The sequence below is a fragment of the Marmota flaviventris genome, chromosome 2 (genome assembly GCF_047511675.1).
Source record: "Marmota flaviventris isolate mMarFla1 chromosome 2, mMarFla1.hap1, whole genome shotgun sequence".
NCBI classification, from domain to species: domain Eukaryota; kingdom Metazoa; phylum Chordata; class Mammalia; order Rodentia; family Sciuridae; genus Marmota; species Marmota flaviventris.
Genome location: NC_092499.1, coordinates 77,663,598 through 77,680,662, shown reverse-complemented (window position 1 = coordinate 77,680,662; position 17,065 = coordinate 77,663,598). Strand labels below are relative to the sequence as shown.

The 17,065-nt window shown below is 34.8% G+C and overlaps 1 protein-coding gene across 2 annotated transcripts; it reads right to left on the bottom strand.

The window, feature by feature from the left end:
- Window positions 1-536: 536 nt before the first annotated feature.
- On the bottom strand, window positions 537-15,013 carry Gmfb (glia maturation factor beta). Of its 2 annotated transcripts, none has more exons than XM_071608037.1 (7): window positions 14,919-15,013; window positions 10,502-10,598; window positions 9,128-9,177; window positions 8,521-8,570; window positions 7,960-8,045; window positions 6,262-6,335; window positions 537-4,263 (listed from the first exon to the last, which is right to left on the bottom strand). In XM_071608037.1, exons 1-7 carry the CDS (start codon window positions 14,919-14,921, stop codon window positions 4,192-4,194), a joined length of 432 nt encoding a protein of 143 aa, XP_071464138.1. In that variant the 5' UTR covers window positions 14,922-15,013; the 3' UTR covers window positions 537-4,191. The 2 variants fall into 2 exon arrangements, with proteins under 2 accessions (XP_071464138.1, XP_027785575.1); XM_027929774.2 differs by having other exon boundaries at window positions 7,960-8,042.
- Between the last annotated feature and the right edge of the window lie 2,052 nt (window positions 15,014-17,065).

The window sequence follows — 17,065 nt, the reverse complement described above, 5'->3', positions numbered from 1 at the left end:
CATAGGAATGCATAAACTACTCCTTTCACAACCAAAATCAATTGTGACTATTACTACATATTTAATCACAAAGAGTATTTGGTAAACTCTAAAAACATGTAAGTAGTGATTTGCATTCATCCTAATATACACCTAATAAACATATACCATGTAGTTCAGTCTGTAAAAAAGATGAGTATTGAATGGATGTTTAAATAGTTATAATCTATATTCAATAACAGACCCTTTAATCTGATTGCTTAGCAAGTACACAGACCTGACTTCTAATTCTCCCTTTCAAAGTAAAGATGCATAATTTCAAGCAACTCTCTGTCCCAATAGCATTCATTGACATTTTTTTCAAACCAATCATTTTAGCATCAGTCTTTGAGTTTTGCAAATTTTCATAAATTGGCAAGCGATTTCTGTTTGTTTCTCAGTTTTCCCCAGATACAGTAAACTGTTGAGACAATGTGTGGTTTAAACAAGTTGAGCAAGGTAGGTATCAGTAACACCAAAGGGGTGTAAGAGGCAAGTAAAAAATGAAAAACTAGAAGTACTTTCATGTTAATGTTTTATTTAAACCAGTACAAGCACCATGCTTAACAAAAGACTGTCCAAAATAAACATGCAGTATGAACTAGCAGAGACTGAAACCACAGGTTAAGAAGTTGTACCAATTGTTGGTTTGATTAAACGATGACAGAGAACTGTTAAAATTCACAAGACTAAACCATTAATGTTTCAAGCCTCCTGAATGAGATTATATTGGACCATCTAAATAAGTGGGAATTGCCCTGGCATGTTAGTGATCTCAAATAATATTCAAGTAATTAGATGTGTATGAATTATACTCCATAAAGCAAGAAAATACAGTTTCTATCACAAGCTTAATGTAGTTGTTTTACATATTACAGGAATGTGATCATTGATTTGAAATGTCAAATGGCCTAACAGGAAACAAGTTTCTCAAGGATATTCAACTTGGGGCCATTGGTTTTATGTGGCCTAGAAGATTATTTACATTCTTCCAGAAATACAAAATAAGATTTGTCCTGAAATGTTTGAAACACTTCTTCACATAAATTGTAAAGGTTTAAAACTTCATAGATTCCAGTATTACCAGTCTATTAAACAAATAGGGAGTGCAACCATACCAAGAGTACTTGAATTGATAGAATGAGTTATTCTCTACTTCCACCAAATATCAGCATTTAAACTCTTATGAAAATATCTATTCATCACTAGTCCACATATGGATTAATGACATCACTTGAGTTTAAAAAGTAGTCCGTACATTTTTTTTTAAAGTACACCTTCCTTAATATTTGTATGGGTTAGGGGAAAAAGCCAAATTTAATTTGGCCATAAATTCCCCTAACTGGAAACGTTTAGTTAAAGTGTCAGACCAGGATACAGTTTATGGCTACGTTTAACTCCTGAAAATAGGAGATAAAAAGGGAGGGAAAGTGCTGACAGACATTTTGTTACACAGATTCTTCAATGACAATAAAAATTTAGCAACACCCTCTTAAACAAGAGTATGTTTAACTGCACCAGGCATTTAGTAAACTTTTTTGAAATAGACAATTCAAACATTTATTTTAGAAGTGAATTAAACAAAAACAGTCAGTCAACCAACTATTTTTCCTAACATAATTCTTTAATACCAGAACAAAGTGAATACTATTCAAAACTCAAGACATTTTGGAATTTCAGCATAGTAACCTGAGAACAATTTTCTTCCTATGTCATTATGTTGCCACAAAAACCATACTGTGATTACTAGTTGTTTCTATTTTGACATAAGATGCTATGCAGAACTTATGCAAGGCCAATAATTTCAAAACTAATGTTGACTTAGAACACCATGAAGGAGGTTCCCAGGAAAAAGTTGCTGCCAAAAAGGAAAGATTAAGATTTAAGGCTGAATGGGAATGGCTATACCAGAAAGATACGGAATGTAAGAACTGGAATTATGAAATCTGTAGTTAACTATTTGTAGGAAGACAGAAAAAAGAAAAGGAAATGTACTTTAAAAGAAAAATGCAAAATTTAGTTAAAAGGAAACAGAAATATCTGAGAAAATTTTAGAGCATGGAATTTGTAATTACCCTATTGGACAGACAGAATAAAAAATGTTCTACTGCTCTCCTAACGTCAATCTGTTGTCTTGAGAAATACATGTTATTAACAAGGAGACAGACAGGCTCAAAGCAGCACAGTTTATCACAGCTCTTTGCTCCTGTTAGAAACTAAAAGAACTAAGAGTTCTGTGTATGGAAGGTCAATATTATCTGAGATTATGGAGGACTTCCATATTTTTTTAAAAAAAATTAGGCTAAAATCTTAAAAATGAAACAAGGAACCTTATTTTAAAAAATACATTCTTGCAGCACTAGTGTTTCTTACTGATGCAAACCAGATAAAACAAAATCTCACCTCCCTCTTAAAAAAATTAAAACCACTCTCTATTCATTTGGATTTCGTTTGCATTTCTGAAGAATTATTAGTTAAGTTACTCGATACCAAAATAGCAGTTTAAAGAATTCTTAAACTTCCTGCATGAAGTTTTCTCTCTCTGAAAACTGAAATAAAGGAACTGTTCCATTTATTAACTAAAACAAATACCTACTCTAGCACTTTCCCATTTCCAACTTGTCAATGTTTCCTGACTTCTAGATTAGTGAAGCCAAACAGTTGGGAAAGAAGATGCTCTATTCAATATTGTGAAAATTCCAACTATCTTTCTCTCTTTGTTAAAGTTGGCACAGAACTCTCAAAAATAAAATGCAAAAAATAATATGAATAGAAAATATGCCAACATAAAAAGAATGCCTTTGCTAATTTTGAAATGACTATGCTATTCTTAATATAAGAATCTATTCACCAAATTTGGTTAAGCTTCTTGAGTCTCTAGATCTTTTATTAAATTACCATTCAGCAGTTACTTATGTTTGTTTTTAAAGTATGCTATATATATTATGATTCTTGCTTTATCCAAGGGTTCCCTTTTTTTTTTTTTTTTTTTTTTAACATGACTGGCTTGGTTAACCAAACAGATGACCAGTTTAGACTATCTTCTAACATTTGGGATTAAAAATGTGATTTCTGTTGATGGGTTATTAAGTATGACCAAAGTTTTAAGATAAGCAACTTTTACATATGGCACAAAACTAGTCACAAATATACCCAGAATTACAACTCTCAACTGCCATATTTTCACCTATGCAAGCAGATAGTTGGAATTTTAAAAATAAGAAGTTGATTTTATTACAAATTTTAGATAAACACATTAGAAAATTGTTTTATTTGGACCCTTTAAAAAAGTATTAATTTCACCAAATCTAGAATACTGGCAGTGTAAAAGTCCTAAACTAACTTTAAAGCTAACAAATCAAAGGCACAGTATTAACACACTTAAAATAATTAGTGTTCACAAGACATAGGAAGTGCCTTATAAATGAAGTGTTATTAACCTAGATTCAAAACTATCTAGAAATGACAATGGGGAATGAAGCCCTTGATTATTACAACCTAACAACTGTGAAGACCAAGATGCTATTTTCCATAAGAAGAAACCTAAGAGTCATAACTCTATCAAAAAATCTAACTCCTAGACCTAAAAAATGAATGATTGATGAACATAGTTTCTAGACTTGATTAAAAAGATATAGGAAATCAAGAGGTACAAAATTGATGAAAAATGTACTTGAAATGTAGATTACACTACAGTAAATTACTATTCATGGCTCAAAATTAGGTCACTCAAGTTTTTAACCCCAAATTAATTTCAATGCTTTGACAAGTGATAATATGCTATTTTCATATATAAATTGCTAATATCCAGTATTTGTCAAAAGGAGGCAACTGTTGTCTAGCACAATCTAATACCCACTTTCCAATGGTGTCTGTAAATAGTAACAAATTCTGAACCATAAGTTATAGAAATTAGTCACAAGAGTGCAAAAAGTCCTTGGAGAAAAGTAGCCCACCTAACAATTACAAATATAAGGAAACACTTTACAAAGTTTCATTACTATGAAGATGATTTCCTCTTTGTTCAAACTTTGCACAAATGAAGAATTTTTCTTTACTGCAGGAAACAAACTGTAAGTAACAGTGCATTTTTTAGGCATAAATAAGTATTTATGTCTGGTTCCAGTATAGTCAGGTTAATACATAAATACTTTAAAAACACAGAAGTTCACATTAGTGGAAAAACCCAAGTTTCTCACGTAACCATTCTTCAGTTAGGTCTTCGGTATTTCTTATTTCGAATACCTTAAGAAAAAAAACTTAAGTCATATTTCTGACATTTACACAATACACATTATATATCTGAGTATTATATTAAATACCAAATTCTGCTTCCTTCATATTGGTTATGACTTAACCTACAATAAATTAGATATACTGTTTTTTTTGCGGGGGTGGGGAGTGTGTACCAGGGATTGAATTCAGGGGCACTTGACCACTGAGCCACATTCCCAGCCCTATTTTGTATTTTATTTAGAGACAGGGTCTCACTGAGTTGCTTAGCGCCTCACTTTTGCTGAGGCTGGCTTTGAACTTGTGGTCCTCCTGTCTCAGCCTCCCAAATCACTGGGATTACAGGTATGTGTCTTGGCACCTGGCAAATTAGATATATTTTTTAGCAGTACTTAATTTCTTTTAAAAGCTAAGTACTCAGTATAGCAATCAAGATGAGAGAAGACAAACACTGTAAAATAGCAGTTTTATAAAACTTACTCATTAGAAGAGACGCATTTTAGTATATACAAGTAAAATCAGTCATGAACTGGAAGAACATACCATGAGTCCTCCATAATTTGGCAAATGGAAATACCAGTTGTAGATTGTTTTGATAAGAATAGAAGGGAGGTCCATAGCAAGAATTTGAATTAACACAGGCCCAGAAAGTATAATGGCTATGGAGAGACAATATATTACAGCAGAATGGATGGGATTATGGATCAGATGTGAGTTTGAATCCTGGCAACCCTAGGCAAAGCATTCAGCCTCTGAACCTGTTTTTCCTATTTATAAAATAGAAATACTAATTAGCCACACAGGGCTATAAGGATTTGAATAGAGTATTTATAAAAATAACTTGTAAATTGTAATGTCTCAACTGTAGCACTTTAGAACACACAAAGGATTATAAAAGACTTAAGACTAAGGCTATTAACAGAATTTGGGTTTTTTTTTTCCCTTAGTTTAGTTTTGTTTCACATTTTACAGTGCTGAGGATCAAACCCAGGGCTTTGCACATTCTAGACAAGCACTCTATAGAGTTCCTCCTTAACCATCCAACCCCTTACAGCAACTCCAGAATGTTCCCAGCATAGAAGTTAGGAAAAAAAAAATTGTGTCTATAAATTGATAGTATCAATGATAATCATAAGGGCTGGAGAGAAAAAGCAGATGGCACTTAAAGACAATCCCCAAATTAATGCTTAAGCACCCAAGGGGAAACACTGATACTGTCATTAAAATAAAATCAGAAAGAAAATATTGTTAAATATGGTCTTGACGATACAATATTCTATTTCATAGATTAAATGTATATACTTTTACAACTTAAAATAGTATGTGGAAACTAAATCAAGTTTGAGACAAGTACACCTTACCTTTAAGCTTCAAAAATACCATAAAGGAAATGGAGATATATTATAAATTAAAGCAAGTGTCTCATATACAGTTAGCTACACAATACAGAATTCCAGCACAGAAATCTGAATGCTGATCTTTACCTATTAGACATTACTTTATGGAAGATAAAGAGCTTGCAATAAACTTAATAGTTCCACTGGATTTTCTAAAGTTGTTCACATTCTGAATATGATCTCTTATATTCAACTTATTGAACAAAAAACACATTTTGGTTTAAAAACTACTATCATTCTATTACACAAAGAACCAATCCAATACAAATTAATAGATGAGCAAAAGCAAATCTAGTATAGCAGAAGAAGGAGAAGGGGAGTGAGGGGTGAGGCAGAAGGGAAAAGAGGGCATCATGAACTGAAATTGATTTCCATGCGTGTATGAATTTGTAGAGATGAACCCACTATTATGTATAATCATAAAGTTATAATTTTTTAAAAAAGACCACTATCATTCTATTTAAAAATAATAAAAAGTTTTGCTAATTTACAGCTGTGATCAAAATAACCCTTAACTGCATAGAAAATACTTAACTATCTAGACTGCTTTAGTTATTGTCTATACTCTAAAGGAAAGTATACCATCAACAAACAAATCAAATATAAATACTACCTTGGTTAGTTCAGCTGTTTGGACTAACTTATTCTTACTCCCCGCATACATCATCTGTTGTTCAGGCTTACATCCTGGAAAAGAGAGATTAGAACAGAAATGAAGTGTAGGCTTTGAAAAAAATGGTGAATTTTCATTTTAAAAAATTACATATTTAGTATTTCCTTAACTTTTGAGTTGAGAAAAAGTGTGTTCTAAATGTACATGGGCTATATTTTGAATCTTATTTTTCATACTGCCTGCACAGACACAGCTATAAATAAGTCCACATATAAGCAAAAAAATGGTTCTACACCTTTGTAGATCTTGACTTTTAGAGCCTTGCAAATACTTACAAATAGTGTTTAGCACTATTTCTTAAGTTTGACACTAAATATCAAGATCAATTTTATGGATGCTTTAAATACATAAATTTTGAGATGGTGAATTATTGTCTGGTTATGTATTAGGTTAAAAATATAGTATATTTTAAAGGTTAAAAATACAAATAATCAAGTTTAGAAAAGAACTCAATAATAATGGAAAAATTCAGATGATAATAAATTCCTTAAGTACTATTCATTTATTTATTGTTTTGCAATACTATGGATGAAATCTAGGGCCTGGCACACACTAGGCCAGTACTGTACCATTAGGCCACATCCTCAGCCCAATCCATTTTTTTTTTTTTTTAAAGAGAGAGAGAGAGAGAGAGAATTTTTTTTAATATTTATTTTTTAGTTCTCGGTGGACACAACATCATTATTTTATTTTTATGTGGTGCTGAGGATCGAACCTAGCGCCCCGAGCATGCCAGGTGAGCGCGTTACCACTTGAGCCACATCCTCAGCCCCCATTCCATTTTTTAAAAAAAATATTTTTAATTGTAGATGGACAAAATACCTTTAATTAATTAATTTATCTTTATGTGGTGTTGAGGATTGAACTCAGAGCCTCACGTGTGAGGCAAGCACTCTACCACTGAGCCACAACCCCAGCCCAATCCATTTTAATATCCAATGTAAGCTACTCCAGGATCACTTTCAAGGTGATAGGTATATCACTGCTGACTACTATTTAAAAGATAAACATAAATATATTATTATTTTTTTCGTTTTTTAAAAAATATATTATTATTACCACACAAAGTTCATATACTTATAAACAAGATTAAATAAACAAGATTAAAATAAACTTCTGATATCTAAATTATGTCATTATATGCCATAATTATTAAAATACATGTAAGGTTTGACCCAACACTTATACTTCTAGGAATTCATCTTCAGAAAGTAAACACATTCTTAAAGATGATGGTTTTGTAATACCTTCTTTCTAGGTATGCACAGAGGTGTATGCAAACACACACACACCTCAATTTAGGTTACTCAACAATTTAATATTTTTAAAAAAGCATAAAATCTGTCTAATAAAAGATGGTTTAAGGCTGGATGCAGATGGATTACAGGCTGGTACATGCCTGTAATCCCATCGGCTTGGGAGGCTGAGGCAGGAGGATTGTGAGTTCAAAGCCAAGCTCAACAAAAAGTGTGGCAAAAAACAACTCACTGAAACCTGTCTCTAAATAAAATACAAAATAGGGCTGGAGATGCGGCTCAGTGGTCAAGTGCCCCTGAGTTCAATTCCCAGTACCAAAAAAAAAAAGATGGTTTAGTTAGATCAGAGGCAAATATACATTATTTAAAGAAATTTACTTACCAACAGGACTGGAGAAAATAAAGCACAGAGGATATGAAACTCTTCCATCATCATGTTGATATTTATAACTATATACAATGAAGGTTTTTCTCAAGTTAAAGAAACTAAAGTCACTGCTCTGAGATACGTACTTACCAACACCAGGGGAGCTACTGAGTGGCAAATTAATATTTTATTAATTTAGGTCACACTTTCATTATTGTCTTTCTACAAAATAATAAATGGGCCTCAAAGGTAAGTTTAAAAAATCATGTAATTTGTCAAAAAGAAACTTATTAAAGTATGGATTTGATATAGATTTTTCTTTCTTAATTTCTATTGTACATACATTATAATAGAGAATTATTTTTAAAAGAAAATAATTCACCCCACTAAGACATCAACTTTTTCATTTTTCTTAAAGTCTGATCTGTACAGACATATTTTAATTCAGTTTTGATCATGATATAGAAGGAATTCTGGTAAAACATATCTTTTGAAAGTTTAACAAATGAGCTATTTACAATGAAATTCTGACCACTAAAGAAAACAAATCACTCCAAAGCATTAAGAAAAGGATATCGAGGTTGTCGTTCTGGTAGTTCATCTTTAAGTTCATCTGGTGAAATGCCCTAGTACCGTAGAGAAAAACAACTTTTAAACATTTCCTTTCCCATAAGTCTTTAGGAGATATGCTAAGCCTATTCTAATAAGTTATAAATTCATTAGCATATGCCACAAAACAAATTTACTTTCAATTAATAGCTAAACATGGGGCTGTGAGACATAGTGTTCTGTTTATGTTCCAACTGTCAGGATAAGCTAACCCCTCAGAGGAAATATCTCATTTTAGAAAAACAAGTTAATTCATTTCATTCTAAATTACTTAGTAACTAAATGCTTGAATTGTAGGATTTTAGTTTTTAATTATTACCTTAAGCTGACTCACTTTTTACTGGACATAACTTCTATCCCTTATTAAAAGGGATTCCATTAATGCCTTAAAGACAGTTAAATTAGCTAGAAAATGCAATACATAATAATTAATCCATGCTTTTCATGCACAATGAGTATGTACTTAAAGGAGGTTTAGAACTTGTTTTAAAGGTATGTGTAACTAATATAAAGTATCTTTTGAATGATAGTAACTGTTTTACTATAAAAATTGTATTTAGCTTATTGAACAAACCTCAAGTTCCTCATCCAGTACCACCAGGCGTTTATCCTTGTCAATCTTCACTAAAATAAAAATACAATATGAGTAAACTGTGATTCTAATGTGACCTTGATCTAACCAATGCATGCATTCTCAATCTTTCTTGGGGCATTTAAAATTTAAACACTAAGAAACACAAGCATAAAACTCATTCATAGTTTTAGTTTATGGTCTATTTGGTAGCTTTGCTTTTTAAGCAGTTAGCTTTTACACTTTACCCACAATTTTCAACACCTAGTTTGCTTATTTAGAACTTATGTCAACTCCTTACATTTACTGTGTATGTGAAGAATTCTGTAACTCCAACACAACTTCCTAGATAAGGTCCAAAGGTAAATGTGACTGGTCTATGGGCAGGGTGGTTAGAACTGCAAGGAAGAGTGGACCTGGGGTCAGGTCAGGAAAGAGAAACCTCGTGTTTGCCAGCTTCTCCAGAGTCAGGATTTCATGCTGCATTATCATTAGTCTGGGAAAGTAAACTATAAAATAGCACTGATATCCATATTAAAATACATCTGACATAATCAAAAGTCAAATCAAAATATGTTTAGATAACCTATACATTTTTTTTTTTTTAACTAGTCTGAAGAGCTGGTTATGTGTAGTTTTGCATGAATTTCACAGCAAATCCTATGAAATACAACGTGGTCTCAAAATCACTTCATCTTCTGTGGTAAAATAGTACTAATACACACATTCACTTTTAAGAATTATATGCTCACATTACAGAAATTATTTGTAACAGAACCAGAATTAATGACAAGGTATCACCACTTCTGATTAATTCACACCTGCCAAGAGCATCTCTGTTAAGCATAGTCTATGTAGTTCTACATTTTCACAGCTTTTACCTTTCTAAATCATTAACTACATATTAAATATTACGGATGAATACAAGGAACTCTGCACAGCTTCACATATAGCTCACAGTGGAGAGGCAGTCTGTGAATTATCCTTTCCATTTACAGAAGATATTCACACTTAAAAGCACTCTCCATGAAACTAGAATTCAGTTCTAGAATTGGAATAGTGCCCAAAGCCACTCTGGACACAATGATGAACTTTATCATTCTAGGTATAGGCACAGATTTCTTCCAGGCTTTTAGTTTCCCAAGAAGGATGGAGAGACCAGTCACTACACATGAGAATCCTCATTCCCCAAGTGAACAAGAAGATCATCTTCTCCAGAGCTGTGTACGATTGGCTGTTTCTTAATTTTTAAAGGTAGGGGTAAGGGATGTAACAAATGGAGCAACACTACTTTCTAAAGGTTCAGTTTATTCAACACAGCTATAAGATAAAAACAAGCTAGATCATGTAACTTGGAAGCAATCACTTTTAGCTTACTTATAATGGCAGCATTGTTCGTTTCTTTGCGAAAACGAAACTTTCTCAGCTTTTCCACTAAATCTTCAGCAACATCACAAACCACCAAAGACTCGCTCTATAAAAGAGGAAAAAAAATAAAATGCCATGACCTCAATAAATGTATGTTAAAGACTTTCAAATTCACCCATCTTTGGATTTATATTGTTTAATCATACACTTTTGTTCACCTTCTATGTAGGATATATTTTAACAGTCTCTTTGGTTGATAAATTTTAAAAAATCAGAAACAAAGCCAGGTGCAATGGTGTATTCCTGTAATCCCAGTGCCTTGAGAGGCTGAAACAGGAGGATCACAATTTGAGGCCAGCCTAGGCAAATTAGCAAGACCCTGTCTCAAGATAAAAAATAAAAAGGGCTGGGATGTAGCTCAGTGGTAGAGTGACCCTGGGTTTAATCCCCAGTACTAAAGTGGGGAAAAAAATCAGAAACATCACAATATGTATCTCATCAGAACTGTAGAGGAAGGGAGGGAAACAGGAAAAGTCAAGGGTCACCATGTGCTTTTAGATAAGGCAAGCATCATGTTTTCACACTGTGCAGGAAGAACAGGAAAATATCTTATAAATCTTTTTTTTTAAATAAAAATAACAAAAGTATAAACACAAGTCCTAAGAGGAAAGATGAATAATATTTTATATCTTAATTGACTATGAACATGTAAAATGAGCTAATAAGATGCAAAAGCAAAACCAGATGAAACAAAAATAAAATTTTAAAGAACTGTTTAGAAATTATGAAGAAATATTAGAGAAACTTGCTCAGAAATCTGGCAAGGAAATGATCAAAAGCACTCTTCTTTTAGTGGTACAATGCATTACTGCAAATGATAGTGAAAAAATATTTTTGTTTTTTATATGTAAAATATCAAACACATACAAAAGGACAAAGCAGGACAGTGACACCTATGTATACTACTCAGTTTCAATCATTTAACTATATTTCATTCAATACCCTCAACAATGCCCCTGCAACCTATGACACAACAAAGGCCAAAAGTAATTTCACTTGGAAATGAGTTCAAAGACAGCCTCAGTAACTTAACAAGGCCATAAGCAACTTAGTGAGAACCTGTCTCAAAATAAAAAAATATTCAGAAAAGGGCTGGGGATCTTTCTCTGTGGTTAAGTACCCCTGGGTTCAATCCCTGGTACCAAATAAATAAATAGATAGCAACATTATCCTACCTAAAAAAAAAAAAGAGACAATAATTCCAGACTCCAATATCCAAATAGTCTTCAAATTCCCTCTTTGTTTTAATTTTTTTAATAGTTGGTTTAATTGAGTCAGGTTCCATACAAGGTCCATTCACTTTAGTCTCATTTCATATATAGGTTTTCCCCCTGCCTTCCTCCTCCTTGAAATGCTAAATACACATCTCATCATAACCCCAAAGCATTAAAGCTTCCAATTTTACAGTAAAATAAAATAATAATAAGAGCCTGTTTGCTTGATCCTGTATTGGGTAAAAGACAGCATATGCTAAAGCAGAAAATGGCTTTCAATTTTAACTGCCCTTTAAATTCAGAACAATGGTAAGACATAAGGTATGATATGTACCATAGGATATGTTAAAATACAATTGGAAAGTACATCCCATCAAAGTATATTATCCAGTAAATAACAATCACGCGGGGATTATGGATTTCCAAACTTTTCATTCTCTTCAGAGATGCTAAGTCATTGGGAGCTTCCTGAAGATAAGATTTAATCCTACTTCATTATTATTCTCTCTTTCAAGAAAGATCACAAAAACCAGAATACAAAAATTTCTATTCTCTCTTTGACCAAAGGCAGAATCCATTAATGAAACTAATAAACACTTCAGATTTTTGTTTAGGCAAAGATCAATTTATTGTGAAAGTTTTATCTTTCAGTTCTGATGCTCAGAGCTGCTTGTGTAAGCTTAACATACTAAAAAATATGCTGATTTAACCTGTATAACTCATTTTTGTGTTTTTGCCCTTCTCAAAACCACAATAAGGCCCAAAATTCCTTTCTACAAGGAGGACTGAGGCTTGGCCAACTCTAACTGCTTACACTTAGAAGCATTTGCAAAGAAGTAAAATGTCATTAAAAAAAAAAATTATATGGTAAATGTTACCACACAAAGTAAAGTGGAGAGTTGAGGTAAAGTGTTCATTTATTTGTTTATCCATATAATGAATATTAAATTAGTGCAGTACTGTGTTATATGCTAGAGATATAATGATGTAAAAAGGAAATGAAAGATATCATCCCTTTCCTCAGGTAGCTTATATCACAATCTAGGAGAGAAGGAACCTACACCAAAGGGTCAGGCAAAAATATGTACATTTGTACAAGAGCTAGAAAGGAGAGATACACAAGACTATGAGAACCTGTGACTGGTGAAGAATACTACGGTGATAGGATGATTCCCTGAAAAAGCATCTAGAGTACTAAAACTACCTGTGCAAAGACCTGATTCAAGTGAACTCAAGCACAGACAATGAGCAGGAACATGCTCCAGGAAGAATTGGGTCATATTAAGTATTTTGCTTTCTATCTCATAGGTAAAGGGAAACCAATAAGGTGTTTTAAGTAGGATAGGGAAGGAAAACACAATTATATTTGCATTTTGAAAAGATCACATTTGCTGTGGTATGCAGGAAACAGGCTGAGAGCCAGGATGATTACAACAAACCTAGTTAACAGTCAAGACTAGTCCTAATGAGAGATAAAAAGTAGTTCAGAGAAACTGAAAAGAGTAAAGAGAAGTGAATAATGCTAATAACTGTTAACATGTATTAAACACCATGAGAATCACTGTCATATCCTTTACACAAATTTCTCTTCATGCTAGACACAATTTCATGAAATGAGTAGTTATTATTCCAGTTTTGCAAGAAAGTAAGGCTAGGACAGATTAAGTATCTTCCTCCAAATTATGCAGCTAATGGGGCCAGGATTCAACCTAGGCAGCCTGACCTTTGGCCCACTCTCTTAATCATTACAAAGGAGCTGATGAATGGATTGGGTATGAGGTAAAAGAAATGGGTAAGGGAAAAAAGGGTTATAAAAATGTCTCCTAAGCTTCTGGTTTGTATATCATACTGAATGGCCCAACCTCACTGAGTTGCCAAACAGTGAGTCAAGACCAGATTTGAGGCAAAATAACAAGAGGATTCTAGACAAAATGAGGAGACTCTGAGGCACCCAAATGGTGAAAAGCTTCCAGGGATGTTAAAAACTAAGTGGAATATAATATCTGGACTGGATCTCAGAAGCAAGGTCTCAGATACAAGTTCACAAATCATCTGAATATAGGTGATACTTGAAGCCATGAATGTAGGAGAAAGGATACAGAATGGAAAAGTAGAGATTACAATGGAGTCTGGGACTCCTACATGTACCTACTGTCCAGGGAAAGGATAATATGCATGGGAAGCAGATAGACCAAGAGGAGAAACAGGAAGAAAACCAGGAGTTCTGTATTCCATAAGCCAAGAAAAAAGCATAAGGGAAGAAAATACTTCAAAAACTGGAGAATGTCAACACCCTGGAATGCAGCTGAAAGGTCAGAAAAGATAAAAACTGAAAAGAATCCATTGGATTCAGTGACCATGACAAGATCTATTCGATAGAGTGGGTGGTGACAAAGAGTGGGAGGTCAGAGAGACAGCAGTGTTTTTCTGATGTTATTTCTAATGAAACTTGAGCTTATTTAAAAACCCAATAGGAAGGATCCAGAAGATCCTTGATGGCAATTCATTTAATTCTCCACTTAATTTTTATGCTTGGAGGGAGCCATCATCTCCTTATTCAACAAAACGAAATTTCTGACAGTTTCTTTACGGTCAAGCACCAAAGCCTTGGGTCAAAAGATTTTCCATAGCCTTAAATCGGAGAATGCATGCATAAGGAGAAATGTTCAGTGTAAGATAGGGGAAGGGGAAGACAGAAAGAAGCTAAGGCAAGGCCGAGAGAATGTAATCAGATTCGAGACCTCCTTGCAAACGCCGCAAGGCAGAAGGTGCAGGGGGCTCAAGAGCTCCTTAGGCCTGGCCCTCCCCAGCCGCCGTCGAAGAAATGCTGGCGTTCGGGGAGCCTGCTGCAGGGCCAGACCCCCTGCCCCTCCGACCTTCAGCTCAGGAGCTGGAGCCCTCCAACGGGAGGGGCCCGGCGAAGAGGGGCCTCCGCCGGCTGTGGCTGCAAGGCGGGTCGACCCCGGGGCAGGATGGAGGATGCTACACTACGCGCGGCAGTAGAGCCTGCGGAGGCCAAGTTTCTAAGTGGGAGCAACCGCATGCAGCTGGGGTGGAAGCGGCCGCTGTCTGCAGCGACTGATTGTAGAAAACAGTTAAGACCGGCGTGCTGGCCCAGCCTTCTGGGCCCTGCTCTCCCCACCGCAACTCACCATTTTCCTTCCGGCCGGCAGCAACCCCTCGCCTTCTCTCGTGCCCCTTTAAGAATGGCACGGCAGCCGCCTCCCTTCCTGCCCCGGCGCCCAGCAGAGCCGCCCCCACCTATCAGCTCGGTCGCAGCTGCTCGGCACGTGACAGCAGACGGCGGGAGGCGCGGCTCAAAATTAACTGGAACGCGAGCGCCCACTGCTCAGCTTGGCTTCAAGCGTGCGCCAGATCTTGTTATCCTTAAACTTCAACCTTTGAGAGCAATTTCAAAGTGACAATATTGAGTCAATGATTTTATTGGTAAATGTGTATATTGGTCACAGCTTACCTCCCAAATTTAATCTCCCTCCAATCTAGGCACGCCCTCCTTCCTCCAACACTGCAGAATTCCACCTCTGACCCACCCCCGCCCACCATCCTACTCCCTCCTGCCAGGGCTTGGTGTATATATATATATATATATATATATATATATATATATATATATATATATATATATTTTTTTTTTTTTTTTTTTTTTTTTTTTTTTTTTTTGGTAACACGAACTGAACCCAGGGACGCTTTACCACTGAACCACTTCCGCAGTCCTTTTAAAAATGTATTTAGACACAGGGTCTCACTAAGTAGCCTAAGGCCTCACTAAATTGCTGCAGCTGGCTTTGAACTCAGATCCTTCTGTCTCAGTCTCTGAGCTGCTGGGATCACAGGAAGCTGGTTAATACATTTCTTTACCCAATAATATTTATTTACTGAAGTATGGTTGAATGATGATTGATGTTTAAATGGGCACTCTTATGGGCCACTGCCTAATTGTACTTTGAAAACTGAGGTGCCATTTTCTATCCTGATTAGGATGCCATTACAGACCTCTCTACATCTATTAAAATTCAGAGAACTTACACAAAATATGGTGGATCTTACTATATGTAAATTAAAGATTCCGTTTTTTAAAGTGTAAAACAAAATAGACTGTGGAGGGCAGAAGCAGAATCCAGAAAATTTTTAAGGATGTTATTGTAGTAATCTAGGGGAAGACATGACTTGGATGCAGGTGGATACAGTGGTTTGGTGAGAAGAGCCTAGAGCCAATACAAATTTCTGTGTTACAGTTTCTCGGTCTCAGCAATATTGATATTTGGGCTAGGTCAATTCTTGGTTGTGGGTTAGTGCACTCTGGATTGTAGGAAGGTTAGCAGCATTCCCAGCCTCTACCCACCAAAGACCAGTCCTACAATCCAGAGTGCACTAACCCACAAAGTAGCCTCCTGCTGCTTGGGCAACCAATGTTCAGCATCTAAGACCATGAAAGTTTGTTGTTGTAGTTTTTTACTAGAGCAATTTGAAAGTTCAGTCTATAAAGGACTAAACTGTTAGGTTCTGTGAAAGTGACAATTTTTCACAATTCCTGTCACATATGGCATCAAAAGCCAAATTGATACATTCAGTTCCATTGTGTAGTTATTGTCTCAATGTTTGAACCTCAAAGTTAGACACATTATATTCCTACCTATTGATATTTCCAAAATTGAGGTAGATTGCCTTCTAAGAAAGAATGTGAGATGTAAAAAGGCCATATGAATGAAAAAGTTGGTAGTTTCAAGAAAAATATATCATGGAGATAATAATTTTTTTTAAACATGCTAATATTCTTGCATTCTTTTATGGGACTTTCTCCTTGGTCATCCAGAAGCACTTATCAGTCTCAAAAGATAAATAGAGATAAATAAAAAGAATACAAAAAAGAGAGAGACAGCTTTTGACTTCAAAAATAAGATTTTTTAATCTCAAGAAACACAATTATCTGGAAAAAGCCAGACACAGTTAAGAAAGGTTTTATGAAATTTTTAAATTTCAGGGGCTGGTGATGTAGCTCAGTGGTAGAATACAAGAGATCTAAGGTTCAATCCCTAGCACTGAAAAAAGAAAGAAAGAGAGAGAGAGAGAGAGAGAAACAGACATTGATAACATGAAAGAGGCTACAACATAAGGAAAGTCAGTGGCAAGGAAAAGCCTTTCACTTTTGATCTGGTGGAGCATGGAGAGAAGCAGATACAATAAGAACAGAATTGTACCTGCCAAGGGGGAAAAGGAGAGAAGATCCTAAGGTAGGATAGTGGAGAACCTAAAGAAAATGAAGCTGGTAGTCTACTTT